The 24,988-nt window shown below is 41.8% G+C and overlaps 2 protein-coding genes across 2 annotated transcripts; both read left to right on the top strand.

Moving 5' to 3' along the window:
• The first annotated feature begins 910 nt into the window (after positions 1–910).
• Positions 911–6,083, top strand: armc10 (armadillo repeat containing 10). The gene is made up of 6 exons (XM_085359137.1): positions 911–1,398; positions 1,618–1,763; positions 1,853–1,987; positions 3,722–3,898; positions 4,028–4,099; positions 4,284–6,083. The coding sequence occupies exons 1-6, from the start codon at positions 1,155–1,157 to the stop codon at positions 4,533–4,535; spliced, it is 1,026 nt and encodes a 341-aa protein (XP_085215263.1). The 5' UTR covers positions 911–1,154; the 3' UTR covers positions 4,536–6,083.
• Positions 6,084–7,732: 1,649 nt separating this feature from the next.
• Positions 7,733–23,441, top strand: LOC146627737 (DENN domain-containing protein 5B-like). The gene is made up of 21 exons (XM_085359124.1): positions 7,733–7,963; positions 11,421–11,530; positions 12,201–12,915; positions 14,030–14,217; positions 15,510–16,016; positions 16,118–16,349; positions 18,505–18,655; positions 18,801–18,891; positions 18,986–19,105; positions 19,190–19,342; positions 19,469–19,547; positions 19,641–19,716; positions 19,831–19,959; positions 20,057–20,178; positions 20,419–20,564; positions 20,657–20,775; positions 21,264–21,451; positions 21,610–21,692; positions 22,125–22,251; positions 22,365–22,539; positions 23,257–23,441. The coding sequence occupies exons 1-21, from the start codon at positions 7,858–7,860 to the stop codon at positions 23,438–23,440; spliced, it is 3,801 nt and encodes a 1,266-aa protein (XP_085215250.1). The 5' UTR covers positions 7,733–7,857; the 3' UTR covers position 23,441.
• The last annotated feature ends 1,547 nt before the right edge of the window (positions 23,442–24,988 follow it).

Below are 24,988 nucleotides of genomic sequence, written 5' to 3'. Positions count from 1 at the left end.
GTACTGATTCAACATGACATACATGAAGCTGTAAAGCCCGTAAAAGTAAAATAAATTGGGATCTCATCTTTTACATTCAGCGGGGGGTTGGTGGGGTGATATGCCCAACGTTTATCATTGGCAGTGCAAGGATGGCTTCCTTTGAAAGTAAAATGATCAAAATGCATCAATTTTCTTCACCAGCATATGTTTGCCATCTGACACAAAGGAAAATCTTGAAAAGCCCCAGTCTCTGAAATTCTAAAGTCATAAATATGAAGGACTATAAGCTAGTAGAATTATTTCACTTTATAAAGCTGGATTATATGCATATGCGACAATGACTTTGATAAATTCGTTGGTGGGTAATCCTAATTTCCGAAACTCAAATGAGATATTTCAGATTAAAATGACTAATAGACCAGCAAGTAAAAAGCAAAACTGATACAAGTAGAGAGCTTCTTACAAAATCAACATTGAATCTTAGATGTGATGTGCTCTTTGCACAAACGTTATACTTTTTAAGGTAATGTTATTTATTTTTTGTATAATTCTGATTTTTTTTTTCCCCCTTTGGAAATCTTATCTGAGGAAAAGCTACACTGGTGCTCCTCATTTTATTTTTATGTCTTTCACTTTACGACTTTTAAGTGTATAATCTCGTTTGACGATCCACCGTTGCCAGGTAACGGATTAAGTAAACCTTAAGTCCGGTTAAATGTTGGACAACTAGTGAGCAGCAGAAGTTTTTAACGGTAATATGCAGAATCGGATGCGATCTGTTTACTCGCGGTTTTTCAGTTTCTTTCTGGTTATTTTAAAAGCTTCATAAAAACGCTATGTTCAGACAAATTATACCACACTCTTTAATGACATACAAAGCCATATCAGTCACGCAGCGAAAGATTTGTTTGGCCACCCCAAGCTGGCCTCAATATCGACTCGGATAATTGTTGACAACTGTGGCTTGTCGGCAAACTTCTCCACTTTTTAGAATAATGAATCTGTTAAAACGGATTTGCGTTGCCTTCGTTGTGGTTTCGATGGAGTGTCATTAGTTTTAGCTAACTAAAAAACTTGACTTGTTCGCAAGTAAGGTAAATGATTTATCCATAACGTGTAGCTTAACGCTAGCCAGCTAGCAGAGCTTAGCTAAAGACATAGCAGCTAGCAGCATGGGCGATATAACTCCCAGGTTCGGCAACATGAAGGCTTTGTTAGGATTAGTTGCCGGAGCTGGAGCCTCTTATGGCATATACAAACTTATTAGTTTCAAGAGGAACAAGAAAAATGCCACGGGTGAGAATCCTGGGGTTAAAGGCAGTCAGCAAAGTGAAGTGAAGATACAACCGGGGAGTCTGCTGGCCAGAGTGTCCGGACTGGATGTTATCTGTCCCCGACCAGCAGATACGGCATCAGGTAAGGACCCCAGAGCCCTTAAAGATGGACTGTAATCCCAGCTGCTATTTAAATCTGAATATTCCAGAAAAATCTTCAAATATTTTTGTTCGCTGTTAACTTGTGAATATTTCATCATCTTCGGACTTGGATAATAATTAAAAATAAGCTTTTGAATCAAATGAAAAAGAAAAGGGTTACAACTGATCCATAATCTCATCTTTATGTTATGCTTTATAGGGGACATCATCCACCAGTCCCCTGACAACCTGGAGCCACAGCACTTGAAAATGCTCCTGTCCTGTTTGCAGACCAGCAATAATCCCTCCGACAGGTGTCGGATTCTTCTTACATTAGGAAACAGTGCTGCCTTCACTGTGAATCAGGTACAGTAAATTTACTGTATCCGAAATGTATAGATTGGAGGAGTTATTGGTTGACTTTAATGTTCTTTTCTTCTCTGTTAATCCCTCAGAATCTAATACGGGAATTTGAAGGGATTCATATCATAGCTGGGTTCCTTTCTGATCCTGCGCCTGAAGTTAGGGTGCAGACTCTGAATGCTTTAAATAACCTCTGTATGAACATCCAGAACCAGGAACAAATAAAGGTATGTTTGTTGTATATTCATTTCCTCTTAAGATGTGTTTTTTCCATGCATGCACGTGAATGAAAGAGAGAGACCGGTGAAAGGATGAAGATGCAGGGAGCAGAGGTAGTAAATGTGGATGTGTTTAAATACCGGGGTCAAACATCAAAAGCAAAGGACAGCACACAAGTGAGGTGAGTAATGAGAACAGGCAGTCACACTGGTTGGAAGTGACCAGGGTGGACAGAATTAAATGCATCACAGGGACAGCTCAGGTTGAGCAGTTACAAAGTTAGAGAGATGAGGCTGAGATGGTTTGTCTATAGTTTGTTTATAAAAAAATAATTTAAAAAGATAAGCAAGTCATTAAAGGTGGGATGTTATAGGTACATTGTGATCATCAAACTAGGTAACAATTTTACAGTCTTCTTTTATCCACTCTTGAGCCAGTGCAAATTGCCCATTCAGAATCTCTTCTGCTTACCTTCGATTGTAACAAGTGGTTATTTGAGGTACTGGTTTCTTATCTGACCATTCTCCTTTGACATCAGCAAGGCATATTTGCCCAAAGAAGTGCTGCTGAGTGGATATTTTATCTTCTTTGGACTATTCTTTATAAGCCCTAGAAATGATTTGTCTGCGGAAAATCCCAGTAAATCAACAGTTTCTGACATACTCAGACATTCCCTCTGGTATTAACATCCATTTCGCATTCAAAGTCACTTGGTCTCTTAATTAACATATTGTTACAATGGTGCATGCTAGAATTAAACATACTGGTAGTCAGAATTTCAAATAATGTGGTCAGAGTATGTAGCAGGTAATCGTTGTGAGCCAAAGATTTAGGTTTCAGGTAGCTTTAAAGGCTCCAGACATTTTTTTTTTTTTTTTTTTTCCCTACTCTTGGATCGATTTCAAAGAGTAGGGGATTTTTTACTTTTTGAGAGAGAGCTACCTTAAGCACACAGCTCTGATTGTGAACACAGAAGCCCCACACAACTGCTGCCCTAACAGACTTGTGTGGGGCTGCTCCAGTCTGCATACCACAGCATCCTTGGGCAAGATGCTGATCCCTGAGTTGCTCAATCATCAACACTTATAGCTCTCTTCCACTAGTACCTCCGCAGCTTGGCTTGGTTAAACTCAGTGCAGTTTTTAAGGTTTTTCATTAGGTGATAGCACCTGGTACCAGGTACTTTGTTAGCATCTGCTCAGCTGAAGTTCCAAGTCAGCTCAGTCAGTCTGAAAATGTGGCGTCAAAAGACTGAATGCCACCGATTGGCCAGTCAATGGCATCATTCAACGAGTCATGAGAGTGACTCCTTCAAAAATATCGAAACCACGATTTTTATAGCTTGGCAACAAGAGTTTTAAAAATCTCTTTCATTGTTGTGTTGTTTGTTTCGCATACAAAACGTGTCACAACTTTTGGCCGTGATGCTGTACATAAACAGTACTCAATTGTAATGGAAAATAGCCGAGCAGAGTAGGTACAAGTGAAAAAGAGGCTTTTGATGTAGAAAAGAGTGTCTGTGAATGAGACATGTTGTTTAAAGTGCTTCGAATGTTCATGTAGAGTAAAAAGGCATTATTACTACACTCTGTTTAACATCTACGAGGTATTGTTTTCATTTTGCTTCATTTAGTCATTATTCTCTGTAGCTGTTGGCAGACAGCTCTCTTGTTTACATTTGTTTATATAGCTGTGAGTTTTTTGAAGATGCATTTTACTGAAAACGTCATCCTGTCTGTCAGGTTTATGTTCCACAAGTGCTGGAACTCATTGAGATGTCACCAGTGAACTCGGACCTTCAGCTCGGTGCTCTGCGGCTGCTCACAAACCTTTCAGTAACAGACAAACATCAACACTTGCTGAAGGAATCCGTTACTCTTTTACTGTCCTTGCTGGTCGTGAGCAATGAAGCCTTACAGGTTTGCAAGTTTAGGGCGTGAACTCTTTCAGTTCCCATAAGCAGATTGTTAAAAGCTATAAGGATGAAATAATCTTTAAATCTTAACATGAATGTGTGCCATATGTAAAAGCTGCTCTGGTTGTTTCAGGTTCAGACTCTGAAAGTCCTCGTGAATTTGTCATCGAACCCAGATATGATGGATGACATCGTTCAAGCTCAGGTGAGACCAAAAGGAAATTAAAATCCAGCCTTTATCTGACCGTCTTCATGAAAAGGTTTGCATGTTTTTGTCATACACAGGGACTGAGCAAGCACTGTGCAGCTTAGTCTTAAGAGGCCATCAGAAGAAACAGAATTGCAGTTAGCAGACTTATTAGAAATTTTTCTTTGCTTTCTTACCCCAGGCGCCAGCTTCCGTGGTGCTGCTATTTGATGAACGAACAGCTCCTGCAGTGCTTCTCCGTCTGCTGACCTTTGCAGGGAACCTGAAGGCCTGGAGGCCATCAGCCCAAGTGGCTGATGAACTGAGGCGCAAACAAGATTGCCTCTTCCGGGTCATGCTAGACGAATCCTCCCAGCTACACGGCAGATTGGTTCAGCTGCTTTCACACCCGGATGGAGAGATCCAGGCCCAGGTCGCCCGTATCTTGACGTAGACCTCCTTCCCTGCATCCCATTATGCTTCCAAAACCACCAACCATCACATCACCATCGCATTTCCCCTCTTAACTTGTATGTAAGTTGCCATTAATCTTGTAGAAGAGTAGGCTATGTGTAGCCTAAAGCTTGATTTGGAGATCTCTGGGAAATCTTTCCCCCAACTTGCGTAGCAGCGTCGACATGTAAAAAGGATTAAAATGGGGCTCCAGTTATGACGTAGATCGGACGCAGAAGTATAATTCATGTGTACGTGTGGATGCACTGCTTGCACTCCTTCCATATCTGCAGCGTTCCTTGAATCTGTATTTTCAAACACAGCTACATAATTTGTTCTACTTCACTGGCCACTCTTCCCTCATTCTAGCGTCTAACACCACAATTAACTGATGGGCAATAAGGGAGCAGGAAGCAGGAGGAACCCTTTCATTCAGTGGAGTGCAAACAGGCCACCTCTTCCTGTTTTTCCTGCTGCCAGAGACTGTTTTCCTTCTAAAATATCCACAGTGCCCTATTTTTCTTCTGAGAACTTTCCCCTAAGAATAAAAAAAAAAAAAAAAAAAGCAAACATAAATAATCTCTGAAGCTACTTTCCAGGTGAAAATTCTTAATCCAACTCCACTGCCAAAAGTTTTCTAGAGAACGTTTTAGTATGACCTACAGCATGAACCTGTGCACTGCACCCCCACCCCCTCCCACCATGGTTCAGAGAGACTTTTAGCTGTGTTTTTAGTTTAAGAAGCAGGGTGTTGTGATTCTTAGACGGGCCAAAGTGAATTTAACTTAGAGGGGTTCAGTGTATCAAGATGAGACACTGACCCGCCAGTATTAAGAAGTGCTAGCTGAGTTATGTGAAACATCTAAGAATTACACCATTTCAGGAAAACGTTTATCTTTAATGATGTGCTGACCACAGCTGCCTGAAAGGGTTTGATCCAGGCTGTGTTGGTGTCACTGAATGTCTCTCTCACTCTGTGAACTGGACTCCAAATACCTGCAAATCCCCCTGAGGGAGGAGCTGGAGGAAGTTAGAAAAGGAAAAGGATGTTTGGACTGCTTCGATTGTTCCACAGACGCCGCAAGTATCACAAATAGCTGTCAGACTGACAAAGCAGTGTCACAATGATCATCTGAAAGCTCTTTCTCATTTACAAAAAAATCATGGTATTGAATGTTAAATACAAGCCTTGTTATGTTAAGCTATGCACTGAGAAGACTGATTCACCTGAGAGGTTGAGCGTGCATGAAAAATGTAACTGTGATCCCAGAAGATGACGATAAATGCGAGATTTTTACTGCATGGGTCAGTCCAGGTGTGTTGAAATGCTGCACTTTATTTTATGTTTAGACACTGATTTTATTGAACCCAAAACTAAATATATCTCAGGCGAATAGGGTTTACCAGACATGTGGAGTAGGAGGTTGATTTACTTGTGACCTGGATTATTATTATTATTATTATTATTATTATTATTTATTTAATTAAGCGTTTTGCCTATAAAATGGAACATATGTTTGTCTGTTTGAATGGTTCAATAAATACCCAACATGGTAAAAACTGTTTTTTTTTGTCTTGTTGTTGTTGTTGTTTTGGATGAAATTTTGAATAAAGAATGTAAAAATCAGATTGTTCATGCTCAGGCACCAAGGTTGACAGTGTTTTCATTTTCATTGGTTTGGTAGGTCGCAGGAAAAATGCTGTTGCTAAAGTCTTTCACTGAGGAGAAACCTGAATGCATCACGTCACTCACTGCTCCTCGGGCTTTTAGTGCGTCACTGACCAGACGCTGAAATTGATGCTGTCTGTAAATCTGTCAATGGCCAAGAACCAAAATACGTATTTTCTTCTTTTCTTCTTTTTTTTTATTTTTATTTATGGTCTCCAGACTAAACATGTAGAAATAGCAGTATCTTTTACAGAGGTAAATATGCACCAGAGAGCTGGAGCACACAGGGTGTGCCCTGACTTCAGCACAGGTTTAAAGACTTTTATGGTCTCCACCAACTCTGACTTAAAGTAAATGGAGTGTAAAGTTTGAGATCTCGCAACAGACAAGTTTAAAAAATAAAACATCAGAATAAAATAAACACCGCAGACAAAAGACAAAGTCCATACTCCATTTAATCATTTATAACTGGGGAGGTATTTGGCAAGCATAGCGACTAATAGAGATAATGAGTTGGAGTTCAGTTGCTTCGACTGCTGATGGTTAGGCTCTAAATGTTGTGGATGACTGATGGTGTCTTTAGTGTCTGACTTTTGGCAAGTGTATTTATTTGTTAATCAATAATGAATTGAGAAGTGTTCCTGTAACTGTCTGGCTCAGATGGCATCCATCCAACCAAAACAGATCTGTGTGAAAAGGGATTTTTATATTTATTTTCATAAAATCACATTTTTAGGACATGATAAACAAAAACACATCAAGTTGATTAATCTTAAAATTAAGCTGAGGTCACTTATTCTTGCGCTGTGACATTAAATTCATGTTACTTGCTAACTAACACAACTGCAGATTTTTAATAAAACTATGTATTTATTTATTTATTAGTATCTCGACTCAGGGATCAAGCACCAGAACCATTTGATCCTACATTTCCCACAAAACTTCCCATCATGCATTAGTCATTAGTCATCCCCTGACTGGTAAAATAAGCTCGTGACTTCCAAACTCCATGCCTAAAGTTGGCAACACGAACTTCCCATAAAAACTTCCAATGAAACGCTGAGGTCTAAAGTGTTTTCTCAGATTTTAGGAGGCTCCTGCAAATCCACAGCCAACTGTAGGGCGCACGACCGTTTTCACAGTATTACGGTAATTAGTAAACGGTAAGTGGAGTTTTATCCAAAATGTCGAAAACGTTGTTTTAATTTCTTTCTTCAGAGTTTTCCCGGCCGTGATCTGCATTTGTGCAATAAATAATTGTAATCATCTCCACCGACAAAAATAATAATTATAAATGAGAATCCTGATGATCTATGAGACTGATTGTTTTGCGCTACAGATGAATTTCGTAAACATCTATGTGAAAATGACGCAGACTTTAGCGGGGGACGCTGATGCTTTTAAGCCTTTGTCTCCCTCCCTCCCTGCCTGCCTGTCTCCACACAGCCTCCTCCCCCTCTGAACAAACTGGATGACCATCCCCGGATCACCCTGACTCCATCAGAGTCACAGCGCGGTTCAGTGGGTGCGGATCGGGACGCGCAGCGGGAGCTTCGAGGATTTCGGATTAAAAACCAGCGCCAGCTATGAACACCTACAGCATTAAGCAGAAGTAAACGGAGCTGTGTCACACCGTCAACACAACGCGTCGAGGATGAACACCGCCGCCGCCACAGGATCGGCTTCTTGCCGTTTCGCCCACTATTTTGTTGTGTGTGGAGTGGACACGGAGACGGGCCTGGAGCCGGACGATGGAGCAGGTAGATGATATTTAAGGACAAAAAGACACACCCGCCAATACACAGATACGCAGCATGTTATGTTGGATGACAGCATTAGCCAGGTTATATATTTAGTAATTCATATAGGCCTATTTGTGTTGCCCAATTGTGTCTCTGTTTGTGTGGGGAGGGGTGACAGCCATTTAAATATGATTTTTCTTCTCCCTGTCAGTGCTCTAAATAATATGTGTGAGCAGCCTGTGCAGAATATCCTCAAATATATGAAAAATGTGATAAATATAAGGTTATATTTGGGCAGGATTTGTACATGTCTCTGAGCATGTAGTATCAGTTGGATGTGAAAGCAAAGACAAATGATGTGCATTGTATCATTTCCCAATCAGTCTTAAGCCATTGAAAGGAATATTTCTGATATATTGTCTTTTGTATCCCAGGTGCGGTCTGTTTATATTATACCCCTGTTTAGGACACATCACTTGGCGGCTGTGTTCATTGAGTTTTCATCATATTTTCAGTCTAGTATTGTGTCACATTAGATTTTATTTTATGGTTTCTGCAAGTCATCTACTGCTACACCTGCCTCGGGATCACAGGAGAGAAAGGGCAGAATCGAGGGAAAACAGCAGCGTCCTAATTCTGCTCGTTAAAGCTGTAACACAGCTGGAACATCCAGGCAGGGCTTTTTGCTCCCAGAATACACTCCTCTGTGAATCAAAATGTACTGATTAATCCACGTGATTTGGGGTGGTCTCAAACAGAAAGTGACCCATCATTCTTATTTTCCTCTTTTAACCAAGAAGGTGAAAGGGATGTGATGTCATATTTTGGGCTGCGGTGAAGTCTCCTCATCTCAGTTGCTTATTGGGGTTTATTTGTGGTTGACAAGACTCTAAGAAATAGAGAAATATCAGGTGGCGTCACCTCCTTTTGCAGCCAGTTGTTGACACTGAGCTGAGAACAACTCTGCCCAGGAGGCTCGTGTGACGTGCGCTGCGGTGTTTGTGAGAAAACGGTCACATCGCAGGTGTGCTGAATACCTTGAGCGTCACTTCCAGATCTGGAGCAGCAGTCACACCCTGTATTCTCCTCATCTCTGGAGCAGCTGTTGTGAAACAGCTCCTCATGGGGGGGCTTTTAGCAGACATGCTTGTTGTGTTTTTTTGCTCTTTGTTTTGTTTTGTTTTAAAGCTCTAATTAACCACTGGGTTAGAAAGCTGCCTCCTTGGCTACTGTCTCTGAGCTACACCATTGTACTTATGTAACAGCAGGTCATCGCAGACCCATCGCTGCAGGGGGGCTCTGCTCCTTTAAAGGATTTCTCTCCCTGTGTGAGGGTTTTTCTCCTTTACTCACAAGTATTCCACAAGTTATAGCCCACTATGTGCTCTAAATGTGTCCCATATACAGTTCCTCTTTCTGTGAGAGTGTGTAATTGGTGAATGCCCACCGAGAGACAATCTGCCCTTGTTAGCCTCTCAATACATGCCACTGTGTTTCTGCAGCCTAATCAGATTTCACATGACGTTGCCTGTTGGAATGCTGAATGGCCGACGCTTCAGCGCCCGTGCAGGCACGATGATGGTTACATAGGGGAGAGATATGACATCAGTGGAGTAGTCCCTGATCGCACAGAGCGAGCTTTATTGTGCAGGGAGATGTAAAGCCTATATCTCATTATATAATTAGACATTCTGCTTGATTCATTTGTTTTTTTTTTTTCAACATATTTTTAGGCACTTGGTGCTTTCTTTGTTCCTGAGCTTCAAGTCTAAGAAAAAAAAACCAAAATTTCTTTTCTTTTTTTGGTCGTGCGAGTCACCTTCAGTGGTCAGGCGCATCAGTGGTGGAGTGATTTAAAGTGTCATCAGTCAGTACCAGCTGACACGCCTGTCATTTTAATATCTCTCTACTTTTTATGCCTGCTCATGTCATGGTGTGATGAATGGGACAGCAAAGGTAATTTAGTTGGTGAAAGTGATGGATGTCTGTCTTTATTGGCTGCTCACTGGTGGCTGATGGAGTTGGCCTGTTTTAGGGACAGTGGAATGAATATGAAACACTAAAAACAAGACACGGCTGATATTAAAGTGACCATTGTAATGAATTTGGATACTTGGATGAGACATTCGTCACTGTTTTTGTGACAAATCGGTGTGAAAATGATAGTTATTCTCACGCCTACAGATGATGTAAAGCATCCAGCACATTTCTTGGATCTAGTGAGTCTGTTAATGTGCTAATTACAGGCCTTTAAGCTTTCATTCAAACACTAAAACAAACCTCCCTCCACTCCACTCCACCTCCCCTTGCTCTGTTACCCCGTGAAACACACACAGGCTGCATCTACGTCTGTGAAAGCTGTTTGGTGGGAACCCGTGTCAGGAGGAGAGCCGGGGGGGGGGGTGGCGGTTTAATTAGGTCAGCTGATAAAACCCAGGCTGACGTAACCTGTGACGAGCACAAAAGCTTTGTCTCGATGGCGATCATCGAGGCCACGGCGGAAATGGAAACCATGGCAACTCCTTCAGCGATGCTCAGTTGTGCCTCTCAGCGCCGACACTAATTTGTATTCTTAGTAAAGAACACTGCCATTCCCGCCCCGCGTCACTCTCGTCCATTAGCTGTCTCCCACCTACCGGTCTGAGTCAGTTTGACTTGAAGTGGCTCGCTCCTCGCTCTGCCTGCAGCGCAGTTTCTTGAGGTGGCGTGCGTCATTTCGTGGGCAGGTGATGTGGATGTTCCTGAAGGGTCGAATGAGTGCTGCAGAGCTGGTTTGGCATTTACAGATGATTTTGTTCTTGTGCAGCGATTCCAGTGAATGTCTCTGAGAGTTGATGGTGTGCTAGTAAAGCAGGGAACACAAAGAAGAGTACTGTTCAAGGGCATCCCCCTTAGAAAGAGGATAAATAATGAAAGTACCTCGCTGATTACCCTCTGTGAATCATACACCCGTTTTTTTATTTATTCATTTATTTATTTTTTTGCTGCAGCTTCATCTACTCGCACAGACAGCATTTTGTATGTAACCCGAGCTAGAAGCTGACACATGGTGCCGAGATTTAAAAAAGAGATACTTTAACCACACGAGGCAATGCATGTGTTCACTGCAGCAATTTATGTGGGATATAGTTCTCTTGCATGCACTTTGAATTCAGCACCTCTTATCAGTTTAAAGAGTTCCCTTCTGCAGTGTCAGGGATGAGGCTTGTTGCATTGCTTTTCTTTATGCTAATGAGTTGAGTTACATAACTCTTGGAGTGGCTTTTCCCACTTTGCTGCAGCACATGAACTTCTTTTTACTATCTGTCAAGGTTGCCCTGGTCGTTTTTTATTAATCAAAGCTGCTGTCATGTTCTGATGCCCTCTGGTCTGTCCTTTCTGTCTCATTATGAATTCTGGTTCAGCATCGATCAAGGTCACCCTGCATTAATAGAATAACCTCTTTACTCAATTTGTCTGTCTGTCTGTCTTTCAGGTGAGGGCTTTGAGCACAGCCCTGTTCGACGGTCCTTCAAATCGAAGGTTTTGGCTCATTACCCTGAAAATACAGACAGGAACCCCTTCAATAAAGATGCTGTCAACATGGTGAGATGTTGGATTGCACAGTGTTGGTCATTTTCTGTTACATCTGCAGCTGAAGGACAAGATGTGCCTGTTAGAAGGCCAAATGATTTTGTTGCTCTTTCAGCTATTGATGGAGAATAATGGAAGAGGCAAAGTCAGCTGGAGGGAAGTGTAATAGGAGTTACGTGCTGGCTTATTTTCTGCCCCTTTTCATCAGTCTTGCTTTCATCTAAACATGCAAAACAGGTCTGGATGATGAGAGCAGCATCAGCCTCACAGTTACATGAGTAATCAGACGGAGTGGAATCAGTGTTGGTTTGTTCTAGACCATTTCATATATTGTGCAAAAGCACCTTCCTCTGGCTTTGCTTTACTTTTTGGGGTCTTTTTAAGCATGTCATTTTATGTAGCTAATCCACACTTTTTCCCCCCCAGGGGTGGATTTTTGCTCTGATTACATTGTAGGACAAAATCAAGCCTATGCTAGCACAAGAATATTTAAAATAATTGCCATTTTTGATGGTGGCAAACTTCAGTTTTATCAGGTTGAAGTGTCTGGAGGATGGAGGATGCTGATGTTTGCTGTTGTATATTTTGGTTTAACCCTCCATTTATATACTTTTTGAGGTCGGTATTGAACATTGTCACTCTGTACTAAAACATCTCTTGTTTTCTCTCCTCTGTCCTCCAGCTCTGCATGCCCAGAGGGCTGTCCTTTCGCACTCAAGCAGACAGACTCGATCCTCAGTTTCACTCGTTTACGATTTCTTTCGACGATGGCACGCGTTCCTACGGCTTTGTTCACACCTTCTACGAGGAGGTGACCAGTCCTCAGATTATCACTGCCATGCAGACACTCTGTCAGATGCACCATGTGGAGCACCACTCCTCTTCATTGGCCTCCTCTCCCTCATCCTCCTCTTCCTCTGCCTCCTCACCCTCCACCTCCAGTATGGACTCACTTGCGAGCAGCTTGGATGAGTCAGACGCCGAGTCTCTGGCTGGGGTGTCTGGCTGCCTCGGATGTGTAGGCTCCTTCGATCCAACGCGAGACACCCTGTATGTGTCCAAAGCCCTCTGCCTCGTCACGCCGCTCCCTTTTCTTCAAGCTTCACGACAGTTTCTGGTTCAGCTCCACCAGGCTGTGACGTCACAGACAGCCCCACCACTCCCTCTAGAGAGCTACATCCATAACATCTTGTACGAGGTGCCGTTGCCTCCACCTGGAAGGTCGCTGAGGTTCCATGGGGTGCAAGGGCCCATCCTTTGCCAGCGGCCCGGGCCAGGTGAGCTTCCTTTGGGGGAGTATCCTCTTGGAGATGCGTTCTCCCTCCTGGGTGTGGACAGCATGGTGAAACTACTTACCTGTGCACTTCTGGAGACACAAGTCCTGCTTTACTCTTCAGGTAAGCACTGAAATTACAGATTTTATGCATGCAAGATATTTTGGCATGTAACAGGAAAAGCAAAGCCGTAATTAGGAAAATAAATGACAGCTGAGTCTCACGCAGCTGCTTCAGTTTCAAGCTCCTGGTGCTGTGCGTGCTTGCTTTATGTCCATGTGTTGACTTATTCATGTTCATAAAATGTGTTGTTTCATACTATGACCACCATAATCATCATTAAGGAGGCTCAGCCACCATGTTAGGTTTTTCTTAGTGGCCAAGTTTGGACAAGAGGGTTAGGGTTAGATAGGGAGTGCTACGTTATCAGTTAATGCCAATTAATTTGGTTAGATAGCTGCATCCATAGACTGTATGGGGACAGATACCTGCCATGGTAAGTAACAGACAAGGTAAACAATATAATGTGTAACTTCAAGCTTAAGTAGTTTTTAAAGGGATGATTTCAATAAAAAAATAACTGCAACATAAATTCGCTGTAGATCCTAAAGCCATAAGCAGGTTGTAAAAAGTCTTTTATTGCTGTAAAGTTGGCATTTTAACACAGGTGTCTGCAGGGATAGACTACAGACTGTACTTAAAAGATGGACATCATCACGGTGATGTCACCCACTGGTTTCTAAACTCTGTATTTCGTGTTTAGGAACCAGAAGTGACCATATTTGGGCAAGAGGGTGAAGAGTTAACATGTCACTCAGAGATCATATCAAGTCTGTTTGTTGACATCATTAAAATATTGATTTAACTTTTGAAGCGCACACATGCTGGATATGAAAAACATTTATAATGACACCTTTGAACTCTAATAATAATGACTGCACATACAGAAAAGCAGCTGTTCTTTGTATTTAACACAATAATATGACATGAAGCCTGCAAGTGGTTTGTCCTAAAACAAAAAGTAGTGGGAAAGCCCAGCCTATGTGTGCATAGTTCTAGGATCGAGGGGGTGCTGGGTTTGACAGATGGGTTTTTGTGGGTAAATTTTGGAAGCTCTGACAGTGCAGCTTAGTGATATGGTGATGAGACCTCCGTAGTCATTAACTGTGCTGTGTAACAGGAATATGAATGAGCTCAGAGACGGCTTAACGCTTTGTTCGGATGTCTCTGTATACAGACTACCAGCGTTTGATGACCGTGGCAGAGGGCATCAACACACTGCTGTTCCCATTTCAGTGGCAACACATCTACCTGCCCATCATTTCTGCACCACTACATCACCTGCTCGACGCTCCTGTGCCATTCCTGATGGGTATCCAGCGCAGAGATGGAGCTCAGCGATCCTCCCTCAATCTGCCACATGAGGTACATCACTCAGAGGGAAAATTATGCGTAAATGTCTTTGCCGTTTCCCGTGTGAATGTACCAGTCAAAACTGCAGGATGCAGACATTTTAATAGAAGCTAAAATAAAAGGATCTAAAAATATACCATAAAACTTAGACGATCTTGCAGCCATTTGCTTATCCGCTCCATGGTTCATGGAGCGCACCCTTTGCCTCCAGCATGTCGAACTGGGATGATGCATTTCCTCTGAGCTGCCTCCCCCTTTCAAATCCAATCCTGCATCCCAGATCACTTTATGCTGCATGAATATCTTGCCTCTGAAGCTTCTTTGAAGTCTCTCTGCCCCAGAAAAGAGGCAGCGGTAAGACAGCTCTGAGGGGATGAAAGCAAAAGTGCAGAGCTCCAGAAATGCAGAATAATGGGGCTGGATGAATTATTAAACAGAATTAGAGCTCACCACTTATTTCCCCCAAGGCCCTGCAATTTGAAGAAAATGAGGAACATCTTAATCATACATATTTGAGTGTTTGCAGTTAATTAGTAGTCCTTCATTTTGATATGCATTAAAAAATCCAGTGTGTCCACTGATCCGAAGAATAATCAGGAAACAGAGCATAACTTAATTCTGGTGAAATAAACGTTTGTGTAGTCTCTGAATGTGAAACAACCCTCCCCGACTATTCTTTCTCCTCTTTGTCTTGTTTGGTTTAAAGATGTGTTAAAAAACAAAACCAAACACTTGGAAGTGATGGCACTTGGAGGAAGGATGAAGCTGAACAGAGTCGACTTTAACAGTCCATTCTGCAGTTCATCTCCCCTGAGGCTAAAAACTCACTGCCGGAGGTCACTGCTGAAGGTCGTGTGGCTGCTGACTGTCGAGCACTGCTGAGCTCCGCTGCTGCTTACAGAGGCAGTTTTAAAAAAATAATCTTTCTGTGGTTTGTTGCTTGGCAACTTTATGGGCACAGTTGTTTTTTATTTTTTTGCAAAGGTTTCACATCGCTATCGCCGACTGATATTGCACTTTCCACATTGTCTCCTGTTGCAACGATAACAGATAATCTTTCACATGCTAATATCCTGTTTGCGTTTTTGCACTTATCAAAGTGAAATGCTAAGAATCTATTAATTGTGTGTAAATCTCCATCTCAGAGCTTAATTAGAGGGTAAAGCTCAACTCACTCTGTCTGGATGAGATAACTGTCTGTACATTGTGACAGGATAAACCTATTATGATTATCTGATTGATGGGCAAACTGAAAATTGTTTGTCGTATTGTAACTGTCTGGTTTGTCTCATATTCTAACACAGGCTAACCTGTGCTTCGTGGACATTGACAACCACTGCGTCGAAGCTCCTGAAGACCTTCCCCAGTTTCCGGATCAGACTGAACTCATTCAGGAACTGAGTGAGGTGTTGTTGCAATTTGGGCTGCCTCCACAGGGCGGTGTGATCGCTAAGCCCACGACCGCCTCTTCCTCCTCCCCTCGGCTAAGCAGCCTGGTGCTGGAGGATCTGATGGAGGACAGAAGGAACGGGAACCTCGGAGGCGAGGAGTTGGCGGTGCTGGAGAGGCTGCAGGCTCTGGCGAGGAGGTGTGGAGGAGGAAAGATGTCAGATGGAGGGAAGACACTGGGACACGTGTTTGAGGAGGAGGAGGAAGAACTGAAGGCTGCAAAGCTGAATATTCAGCTGAGGGAGGTGTTTGCAGGACGTTTTGCTGCAATGTTTGGCAGATATGATGACTTCGTCATCCACAGCGCTCTGGATTTGGACTCTTGGTTGACTAACCGAGAGGGGATGTTCAACTTTGATAAGGTACTTTAGTGGATGACTGACTGATAGATTGCATTTATCTGAAATAAGTCATATTATTGTTATATCTTCATTCAGTAAACCCCTGCTTTTCAATGTTTTAGGGTTCCTTTCTCTCCGTTCAGCCAGCGAGCCACTTGCACTTCTTGTCCCGGTTCTTGGAGACATCCATGTTTTCTTCTTTTGTGGATGGGAAGGTTATATCTCGCTGGGCAGATAGGGAGCCACTACAGCAGCTGTTCGACAGCCGTTTAGAGCGAGAACGACTGTATGACATGGGGAGCGAAGATTCCTGTAGTTGTCTTTACAGGAAATGCACTACCCTCTTTGAATCAGGTACTGTGAAGGTGCCCAGGATCACAAAGGGATGGGGGGGGAAAGTGAAATGTGGCATGAAACATTTTACATGTTCTTATAAGTCTTATTATTATTATTATTATTATTATTATTATTATTATTATTATTATTATTATTATTATTATTATTATTATAAATACTGTACTGTCCAACAAGGAGCACATACAAACACCAGTTTAGATGTTGGCGTCCTAACGAGAGCTGACTTTATTTTCATAGATATTCATGCAAATTGGACAGTAAAGTTTATATGCTGAGATAAGTTATTAGCTCCTGTAAGTTTAGTGGAGCTCTGACAAGCGCTAATATATATGCATACACAAATAAAGGAGCCTCATCGTCATTTTAATAATTACATATAGTAATTTAAATAAGCTGGACATGCTAATGAAACCCTGTGATAAGCCACTGGTAACTTATTATTATTATTATTATTATTATTATTATTATTAATAATAATAATAATAATAATAATAATAATAATAATAATAAAAAAAAATCTTTAAATGGGTACTGTCATTGCAAAGAGGGACTTATGTATTTAAAAAATTTAATTAAATTAGAAAAAAACACTACAGTTTAAGGACACACACACATAAAGCATAAATATACAGTATTTTTTTTTTTTTTTTTTTTTTTTTTTTTAGATATTTTATGAAAGTGATACTTGTAAACTAATGGAATAGCAAAAATGTTCTGAATCACATTTTGTGTTATATTAGATCATCTCAATGCATATTTGAGATTCAGGTATTTGTTTTAGTTTGATATTACAAACCACAATTTGCTAGCAAAGGTTAGTGCTGCTCTCCCAAAGTGTGGGGTAGGATTAGGGTTAAGACTTTGATCCCAGAGGGTTAAGGAAGGACCACTGTTGTATTTCTAATAGGACAAACTGAGAGTGAAACGTGCTAGTGCACTGTGGCGCACCGAGGCTTCAAAGAAGGTGGGAAATGCATGCATATAAACAATGTTAGCTTGATCAAGTCCAGACAAAAAAAATGTAAAGTCGTTCCAGGTGGGTCTTAGAAGTATTTATAACACTCAGCACAGTTCCAGTTTTATAAACATCAAGGGTTTAGATGTTGAAAGTAGGCTGGATACTTTCAGGTGACTGAGTGAGTTGCATACACTGTGTTTTACTAGACTTCAAAACAAGCACAAATTGTATAGTTTATGCATTGCGTGTGGAAGTAAGGAGGACCAGGAGTGGACCCCTGTGGAACACCTATGATAATACAAGGGGGGCACTGAGTTTTATCTGAAACCCTTTATTAGACTCTTCCATACTAGCTGAACGCAGTTATTTCAGTACAATAGCATGATCACATGGTTTAGATAGGTCTGTAAAATGTGTAAAATATCCATGACTTTAGTTGTATTTTAAGTAGATGCCTGACGCTGTTTCACCAATGGTTTTTCCAGAATATAATTAGGATATAGCAAAAATATTAAAGGAAATCTGAGCAAAATTATGCAATGAAGCTGGATGCCAGATTTCGCAGAGGGAATCTGCAAATCTGACACCATCTGCCCGTCTGTTTGGGTTTATATGGTGATTATGCTGCTTGGCCTTTCTCTCCCTTTTGTGATAAGCACTGAGGATTTTGCATAAACTGTGCTTAGGGGGATTCTTGCACCAGGTTATGAAGCCATATAAACTGTAATTCATTCAACATTACTGAAACAAAATAAAAACCAATTTACCTGGTGGATAACTGGAACACAAAAAGCAATGGGATCGAATGAAATGTAAGGGGGAAAAGATGGGTAGAACTAGTAAATTAGAGAAGAATGAGGCACATGCTGGTCTGTGAGCATTATATAAGCAGAGGACAGCAGGGCTCTGTGTCCTGTGAAAACTGCTGCAAAGCTGCAGCTTTGAAGTGGTGCCAGCCTTTCATCTCTGTGGCTGGTCTGTGGCATTGTTCACAATTCAAAAAGTCGATACGTTAGACTCCAGAATAACATAACATGGTTACTTTCTTTTATACTGTGTTAGGGTGTTATGCACAAGCCATTCATGGAAATAACTAATTTAATTGAAATGTGAAATCCCTTTAAAAATTAATTAATTAATACAAATGAAAACAAACAAAAATAAATGTTTTTTTGTTCACTTTTTTCTCTGCAGGTCAGACCATCGAGCGGAGGCTGCTGAAGGCCGACCACACAGCCATACACCCCCACCTGCTGGACATGAGGATTGGCCAGGGTCGTCATCACCCGGGCTACTTCCCTAAGCTGCAGGCGGATGTCCTTGCCCAGGCACAGAACACCAACAAGTGAGATTCGTTTCCTGCTGTTATTAAGATTAAATTAAAATCTGTTTCTAGTGAGTAATGAAAATAATTAAAACTTTATTTCCAGGCGTGACTGGTTTACTCTGACTTGTGTAAAATTATGGATTTTATTTTGCTGTGTCATCAGGTGGTCCAGTCGTGTCACAGCCTCTCGTAGGTCTGAACCCAAGAGATCCACAGTTTCTGATCAGTCAGGAGTGGACAACGAGCAGAGACAGGTACCTACAGTGTGTGTGTCAAAAAACACACACACAGATTAGCATGCAGGCTTCAAGGGGTGTGTGTCTAATATGTTACCTGTTTATTCAACAGAAATACACCTTTGCGAGGAAGAATCTCCGCCAGTCTAAACTACTTGACCTGACGCCTCAAGCTATCACTCAGACGCACCGGGAGTTTGTTGATGGGCTGCTCAGCGAGTGTCGTCTAAAGGTAAGCGCTCTCGTTAGGTGCTTAAAATAGGAATGTTCCTAATTATTTTACTCAAGGTTAATGCAAAAATCTTCTTCTTTTTAGACCAAACGGATGCTGAAGGAAAGGATGGGGAAGGAGAGTGTGGAACTGGGTCAGGGAGAGGCCAGCATCACAGGCCTGCAGGAAAACACACTCATCCACGGCCTGTGTGACCTGCTGGAGAGAACATGGGGCCACGGTCTGCAGGTGAAACAGGTGAGCTCACGTGGCATGCTAAGACCGCGCTGTATGTCTCCATGTGAAGAGACTGCCTAGAAAAATGTCTGGAATGGCAGATGATTGCATGCATGCTGGAAATTAACTACTGCTTATTGTGAACAGGGGAAGTCTGCTCTTTGGTCCCATTTGCTTCACTACCAAGCTGCCCAGGGTAAGACGGAGGCACCAGCTGAGTCTCCAGGTCAGAGCACAGCCCCCCGTCTGTACTGAGCTACTTTTGGAAATCACTGAAATAAGAATGGACTCATAATTGGTGCTTTTTCTGCCTTTTCAGGATCTAACTGTTCAGACCAGAGAACAGTTGATGATGGCGCTTTGCCCCTGAGAGGATCGTTAATACAGGATATGAGGTAATGAGGCAGTTGATGAAAGGGGCTTTTAGTTTTCTAGATGAGCTCAGAGGATATTATTAGTGTAAAAGTTGAATATTGCAGCTCCTTTTAGCCGGTCTGTCGTTCTTCCAGGTTTATCCAGACCATGAGTGAGGGTCTGTCTGATGTGGGTCAGGCCCGAGCCTGGATCCACCTGGCTCTAGAGAAGAAAATACTATCCCAACACCTCAAAGAGCTGCTCACAAATCAGGAGCTGCTCCGGTAAGAGTTCACAGTTGATAAATAAACAGAAATATTGCTTTTTTATTAATTTAGTTTGCAGTATCACTGATATTGTTCTCTCTTGGGCCCCTGACAGGCAGCTGTACAAACCTCATGCATTCCTGCTCTGCGAGGAAGAAAGGGAGCAGTTTTTGTTCCACCTGCTCTCTCTAAACACCGTGGACTACCTCTGCTTTACACGTGTCTTCACCTCAGTCTGTAAGTCATGCGAGCTTGAACAGCAGAAAAAATTTTCTTTTGTGCTGTTTATTACGACAACCACACTAACTTCCTCCTTATTAACACGGATTAAAAGTGTCCCTGCAAAAAGACCCTCCCTCCAGAAATCAAAGAGAAAACATGAAACCTAATGCCAAAATATATTGCAAGAAGAGTTGGGCAGTGGATAAAAAAAGAGGGACAAATGCATAAAACGTGATTTTGCGTGTCTCTCTCTAGGTATTCCATATCGTGTTGTTATAATACCCATGAAGAAGCTGAGCATCGCCATGGCAACAGTTGATCCTTGGGTGTGTGTGTCAGGAGAGTTGGGCGATTCTGGAGTTAGACAGATCCCAAAGAATACACAAGAAATTTTTTTCCAGGTTGGTATTCATCCCTCTGTTGTAACATCACAGCCGATGGAGACACAAACACAGAGAGCTGCTCTTACTGTGATTTGTGGTTTTGATTTCAGTGCAAGAACCTGGGCAGGCTGAGCACTCTGCAGCTGGGACAGGAGAACTCGGGCCTGCTGGCCAAGTGTCTCATTGACTGCGTGATGGTGTACAATGAGATTACAGGGCACACCTACAAGTAAGATTCGTCCTCTGATATTCTTCAGTCGTTGAAAGCTGCGTTTGACCTCGCACAGCATTTGATACTATGTTTATGAACATCAGCTCACAGGCTGATAGTGTGTTAAAAATATAATAAAGGCTAGATGATCCAGCTGTTCAAAATCTGATGTCTGAAATCTCTAAACACTTTAACCCAAAGGTTGCTTAGAAAAGCTGATGCAGAAAGTATGTAGCTGTTTTATGCAGAGGAAAAAGACTCTGTGAATTTGAATTTTCAAACCACTTTGATAGCTGAAGTTACATTATCTATAATATGTTTGTTTTTTGTTTTTTTTTTCGTTTTGACCCTAATGACTGCCTCAAGTTAAAACACAAAACCGTAGCAGATAATAGAAGGCTCTCCCTTCAGCCAAATCCTTCATTTTATTTTATTTTTTTATGTAGTCTTTATTCGTTTTTAAAATCTTGAATACAATGTAACGCTCAGTCTTTGTTTCTTGGAAGGTTCCCTTGCGGCCGATGGCTTGGTAAAGGCGTGGGGGACGGCAGCTTGGAAAGAGTCCTCATTGGTCAGCTGGTGTCACCTGGTGCGGAGGAGGATGCTGGAAGGTTGACAGGGACACCTCCTCCGGAGCTGGCCTCTCCTTCTCAGAGTGTGCGGACAGTCCTCGGATCACTTGGCAGCCGTAGCAGTACGTCCTGACAAAGAACACATTCTTTAGCACAATAGTTGACCTACTTGTTGAACGAGCAGATGATTCTGCTCCTGGATCACCTTTCTGTTCCCCTCTTAGTTTCATTATTCATCCTCGTGTTCCTGTTGCTAACTGCACTTCATTCATCTTCTCAGGGATGCCGTTTGTTGAAGTACAAGAGGACATGAGGGAGGCGGTAAATAACCTTGTGAAGCATTTCCACAAACCTGAACAAGAGGTGTGTGTATGCGTGTGTGAGACAAGTGCTATATTCGTTTTACTTGCCGGCTCACTAAGCTGAAAGGGTGACAAAATAGTTAATGCAGACAGGAGAATATTTGCAGCAACTGTCAGCCTCCCGCTGTGTTATTTTTATCTATAACATGGTTCATTACCCCGGCCTCTCCAGCGCGGGCCTCATTTGTTTCTCTTGTGTATCAGGCTAGCCTTTCTCATCTCCGTTAAGAGCACAGCAGAGACCTGATGCATCACTTGAGTTTGGCTATAAAAGGCTTCTAATTCATTTTAATAACGTCTTTAGTACACAAGCTTTAATGTACATGCATACGTTCTGTTTACTTTAACAAATATGAGACTGTTATAAACAGTAACATGAGCTTTTGTTTGAAGTAGGTCTATTAACTCTCTGCTCCCATTCCTATCACCCCAGAGGGGAAACCTGACAGTCTTGCTGTGTGGTGAAGGAGGTCTGGTGCTTTGCTTGGAGAAGTTCCTCCTCCATGGTCTCAAATCCAACCGACTTTTTCAGAGGAATGTGTTCGTTTGGGACTTTGTGGGTAAGTGTAAATCAAAGAGGTGACGTCTATTTCCTGTCTTGATCTAGTGGGGAGTTAATCTGCATCTCAAGTTGCAAACTAAACTAAAAAGGGCCACCAATGCTTTCCCACAGAAAAGGCCGTGGCTTCCATGGAGACTGCTGATCAGATGGGTGACCTGCACGGATCAACACTGACAAAGGGCCCGCCCTGCGACCTGCTGTGCCACTACGTCAGTGCCATCAACGCCTCTCCTAGAAATATTGGAAAAGAGGGCAAATTCCAACTTTTTGTCTGTCTGGGAATTAGGTGAGCAGATTTTGAAACTCCCTTTGAAATCTGAATTGATGTTGTAAGAAAACATTTTGCAAGACACCCTCGTTCCTCAGGTGGAAGATGTTGTTAAAGCAATCACAGGCAGGAAGGTTATTTTCTTTTCTATTCTTTTATATAAAGCAGAATAATTTAAGCGGTCGTCGTCGTCGTCGTCTTCTTCTGCTTTTGGCCAGATCATCTGTATCCATCTCACCCTGTCCCTAGCATCCTCCTCTGTCACACCAACCATCTGCATGTCCTCCTTCACTACATACATGAATCTTCTCTGTGGTCTTCCTCTTTTTTTCTTCCCTGGCATCTCCAAATTTATTGTCCTTTCTTCCACATATCCACTGTCCCTCCTGTGTCTAAATCATCTGGCCTCTTAACTTTGTCTTCAAACTGCTTAAACTGAGCTGTCCTTCAGATGCACTCATTTTTAATCTTGTCTGTCTGAGTCACTCCCATTGAAGATCTTAGTATCTTCAGCTCCACCTCCATTTGTTTCCCGTTTGTGCTACCACCTTCAAACCATACATCATAGCAGTTTGCAATGATAACAGTATAGTAGCTCAAGAATATTATTAAAGTTTAAGAATCATAGTTGACGCCCTGAATACAATTGACCTTGCAGTGCTTGAAAGCTTCAGCACGTTCTACAAACTTTATTTATGACCCCGTTATTGACCATCGGTGTTCTCGTCTTGGCAGGGACCGGCTTCTCTCTCTGTGGCTCCCCCTGCTGGCAGACTGTCCCCTCACAGCTCGGACATACGAGGACGGTGCTCTGCTGCGGGACCGTGCTGCTGTACACTCCCTCTCTCGCATGCTGCACACACTAAATGATTTCGCCATCACTCTGGAGACAGCACTGGTTAAAGGAGTTGACCTCTGACCTCTGACCTCTGAGTTTAGCAGCTACGCTGACAGATTCAGATATTCATCTTCCCAAGAGTGGGGAAGGGAGGTACATTCGGACATTTGGCGAAATGTGACTCTGTCATATCATCACGATCAGCAAAATGGACAGTGAGCTAGACGAAACCGCTGGCAACTCAAGCACCAAACATATTGCCTTGTTCACTGATGTACATGTCTTATATACTCTGATTGCTTCAGGAAATAGTCCTGTGCTTGTTTACACTGTGAAGTTCTGTTTCCTTGAGGAGAACTGGAGGGTCATTAATAAACTCACATCTACAGTCAATATTTTCCCTGCTCACGTCATTTATACTGTACCTAACACTAGGATAACCATACCTGTCCTACTGCTGTGTTGTTTGCACTTGAATTTTAAACTAAGCACATGCATGGCCAGAATATGTTTGTTTTTTGTTTTTTATGTCTTTTGGTGTTGTATTCTCAAACGTCAGTTCTCAGGCCTTATTGTTATTACTATTATTACCATAATTATTTTTGATTTCATTTGATATTTTAGCAAATAGTCAAAACAAATTATTATACCCCTCTATAATGATATATATATATATATATATATATATATATATATATATATATATATATATATATATATATATATATAAAAAAAAGCTATTATTATACTGCGTAATGTCTGGCCTGTTTCTCATTGTTTATTTCAGTTTGGGGTCACATGTGACGCAGAGTTGTGCTCACGAAATCCTCAGTTGGTAAAACACTGGAACCAAACTGGTGTCCTAGTTGTGTCAGTTTAAATAGTCCTTGTCATTTTGTCAGAAAGCCCCCCCCCCCCCCCCCCCCTTCACTTCTCTCTGATTGTAAATATTTTGCTTCATCAGATCTTTCATAGGATTGTTTCATCCTTCCATCCCATGTTCCTATTTGTTGTTGGTGTACTGAATTTGTGACATATTTTTTTCCTCTACAAAGGCATCTTGTTTGTGTCTGCGTAACAACAATGGATCCCACTCCAGACACACTCTCTCGTGTGGACAGTAGTCATGCTGTTTTGTTTTTAAGCTCTTCAATTGTCTGCAAAAAAAGGGAGAGGGGGAGACAGGGGGAAAAAAAATCAGACAATGAATAGAGTACATGTTCTCAAAACCGCTAGGTATTATGTTGATGTTGCATCCAATTAAACAGTTGAGGAATTATGAAAAATGCTGTCTCCTGCACTATCCCGCAAGCACTATGTAACCTATGATGACCAAGCCTCTTTTCTCCTTTAAATACAGATTAGAGAAAGCAATAAATAATGAACTGTTATTTATGAAGTGTGTGGTCAAGATTAAAGTTAAAATTGAAATAAGTGCCATTTGTTGATGTTTTTTGTGACGCTTATCTGAAATATCTGATGAGACTCTTGGATTAAAATGATTGCCAGCTATTAAAAGGTTGACTTTACTACTATTACACTGATGCTGATGAAGAATCTTGCTCTTATAAACTTGGTAAATGTAAAAACAAAAATACAACTATGTGATTTTTTTTTTTTTTTTTTTTT

Source organism: Diplotaxodon limnothrissa, linkage group LG7, assembly GCF_057381915.1.
Source record: "Diplotaxodon limnothrissa isolate DT_005_m linkage group LG7, D_limnothrissa_male_GT1.1, whole genome shotgun sequence".
In the NCBI taxonomy this organism is placed as follows: Eukaryota; Metazoa; Chordata; class Actinopteri; order Cichliformes; family Cichlidae; genus Diplotaxodon; species Diplotaxodon limnothrissa.
The sequence above is the reverse complement of the archived record's forward strand: the minus strand, read 5'-3'. Positions and strand labels throughout refer to the sequence as shown.